At 38.4% G+C, this 2500-nt stretch overlaps 1 protein-coding gene across 2 annotated transcripts in view; it reads right to left on the bottom strand.

Moving 5' to 3' along the window:
* eIF2Bepsilon (eukaryotic translation initiation factor 2B subunit epsilon) overlaps positions 1-2500 on the bottom strand; it is a 19376-nt gene that overhangs the window by 12408 nt on the left and 4468 nt on the right. The window contains exon 1 of one of the 2 annotated variants that reach the window (XM_043023827.2): positions 1139-1403. The exons of the other annotated variant lie outside the window; for it this stretch is intronic. Coding sequence (XP_042879761.2) covers positions 1139-1252 — 114 coding nt within the window. The 5' untranslated portion in view covers positions 1253-1403. Of the gene's footprint in view, positions 1-1138; positions 1404-2500 lie in introns of those variants that run through there. 2 annotated transcript variants of the gene reach the window in all.

The following is a 2500-nucleotide window of genomic DNA, read 5'->3' as shown; positions in this document are numbered from 1 at the left end:
CCAGAAGGTCACAAACCTGAGAAAAATATCTCTAATTATACTTGGAATTGTCTTACCTAATGTTTCTGTGTAAATAAGTGCTGCTTATTCCAAATTCTTTTCTCAAATAAAAAAATACAAACATTCACAAGGGAGTTTTGGTGACTTGGCTAACCGTGTGGGAATGAGGGGGACGTGAAGGAAAGGATTAACTGTTAGACAAGGCATCTGTAAACACACACACACACACACACACACACACACACACACACACACACACACACACACACACACACACACACACACACACACACACACACACACACACACACACACACACACACACACACACACACACACACACACACGTATGCACACAAATCTATCTGTAATCCAACATGTCAAAAGTAAGAGTTGGCAATTCAAATAGGATTGCTCATTAGAGCAATGTGGCCAAAATATTTTCACTTTTCAACGGCAATATGCTAATGTATAATTAGGTTTGTAATCTTGGAAGAACACTGCAGCAAACAACATAAATCACTTAGTATTATTATTCATTGTGACCTACAGTGGGTTGACTTACCTATCAAGAAATGTGATATTCAGTATAAAACAAACATTAACTATTAACTATACAAACTATGACTGCACAATATTACAGGCAAATAAATCAATAAACCAACTGGAATCACAATCACTACAATATATATGAATTTGTACAAGAGCCTGATGGCAGCACAATCAAATATTGAACTCCACCGTGACTCGTGTCAATGCAACCTCAGCAGTCAGGCACTTCAGCAAAGAGTGGAGATCCTGTCATTGCAAGATGTAGTGCTTTTCTAGACATCTATTCACCAATCATTCGACACGAAATTCAAATTATATGATCAATATTTAGTAAGGATATAACATTGGTGTGTAAATCAAGGCTTCAAGACATGAGACATTAATTTGTAGTAATTCCACACTATCAAATTTTAAGTGAAATTGAACAAGGAAAATGCTGCAATTCAAATGACATCATAAATTCAAATAAAAATAACATGTAGTGCTCTAATTCCAGCTGTTCGACCTGTAGGTCTATGGCCAAAAGTTACAGGCTCCAGATCCTGCCTCTTATAAATATCTAAAACTACTAAACGCTGACCATTACCTTTGGCACAGTCTGTGTAATGGGCAGCTCATAGTCCTGTCCTGAATCGGCCAAGACTACGGCCTGTAGGACTTGTTCTTCCTGAATATTGCGACCCGCAGCGGCAGGAGCCATGTTTACATCTGGAGATCGCTTACACACACGAGCCCGACGGGCAGGCAGACGTCGCAAAACTAACTATCGTCGGAATTGTTAATAATAACCTTGGAGTCTGTAGACATATACAGTTTCTTTGATAAACTAATATCATACTAAATTTAAATATTGAAGTGAACATATCGTGTTTGGCAAAGCGACTCAAAGTTATCATGCAATTCCTACATGTGTTGCATCAACTGTGGCGCGAATTCCTTGACATTTTTAAGAATAGTTGAAAAATAGCATTTCTTATGAATAGTTACACGAGCATACTACAATGCTTTTTATAGGGAGCCAAGGTGGTGTAGAGAAGAAAATAACGATATATATATATATATATATATATATATATATATATATATATATACAGAGAGAGAGAGAGAGAGAGAGAGAGAGAGAGAGAGAGAGAGAGAGAGAGGAGGGAGGGAGAGAGAGAGGAGGGAGAGGGAGGGAGAGAGAGAGTGGGAGGCAGAACCAGAAGATAGCTTACACTAATATCTTCTATTTCCACAAATAAAACTTACATTTCTCAATCAAGTGAAAGTTTGTCTAATAACTAGGGTACTTTTTATTGAACATATTTTCTTATTTTTATTACATTTTCCATTATGGAGTTTGCTTGAAACAGTAAAGGTTATTTACTGTTACACCTCTAGTACTGGTCCTTTAAGAAAATTGTTTGATAAAAGATACCACGCGTGTACCTAGTGTCTGTAATCCTAAACGACCTCTTTCAGAGGCCCGATCTTATACTGAAATCAGAGATCAAATTGGCCGTTACTGATTCTACTTGAGAGGAGAGTCCGTGGGTTCTACCGTACCTGAGACTACAATTTTTATCCTCCCCCTCTCCTTCTTGGATTCCTCTATAGATGCTGGCTTATAGCATTGTCAGTGAAGTGCAGAGTGGGCTTATGGGACTGGCGTTACCCTTTGAGCGCAAATTCTGACAATTTAAATAAAAATGCAAGCTTCTTCATCTCAGTGGCCAGGATTATAGATTTCAAGAACTCGTCAGTTTATCAGTCTGTCAAACTGTAGGGTGGGTTCGTGTGACTTCTACCCATGAATTCACGTAAGAACTATGGATGGTGACCTGTCCGACCACGCAGGATATCAGTGTTCTCTAAAGGCCATATAGTGACAAGTTGACTTTCTCCTAGTTAACGATGGAATAGTATTAATACAGGGCCGAATGAAGCCCTGCTGATATAATAAGCTTAA

Source organism: Penaeus japonicus, unplaced genomic scaffold (assembly GCF_977035675.1).
Source record: "Penaeus japonicus unplaced genomic scaffold, GWHDUDI00000001_assembly GWHDUDI00000022, whole genome shotgun sequence".
Taxonomy (NCBI): domain Eukaryota; kingdom Metazoa; phylum Arthropoda; class Malacostraca; order Decapoda; family Penaeidae; genus Penaeus; species Penaeus japonicus.
This window is presented reverse-complemented; position numbering and strand designations above follow the sequence as displayed.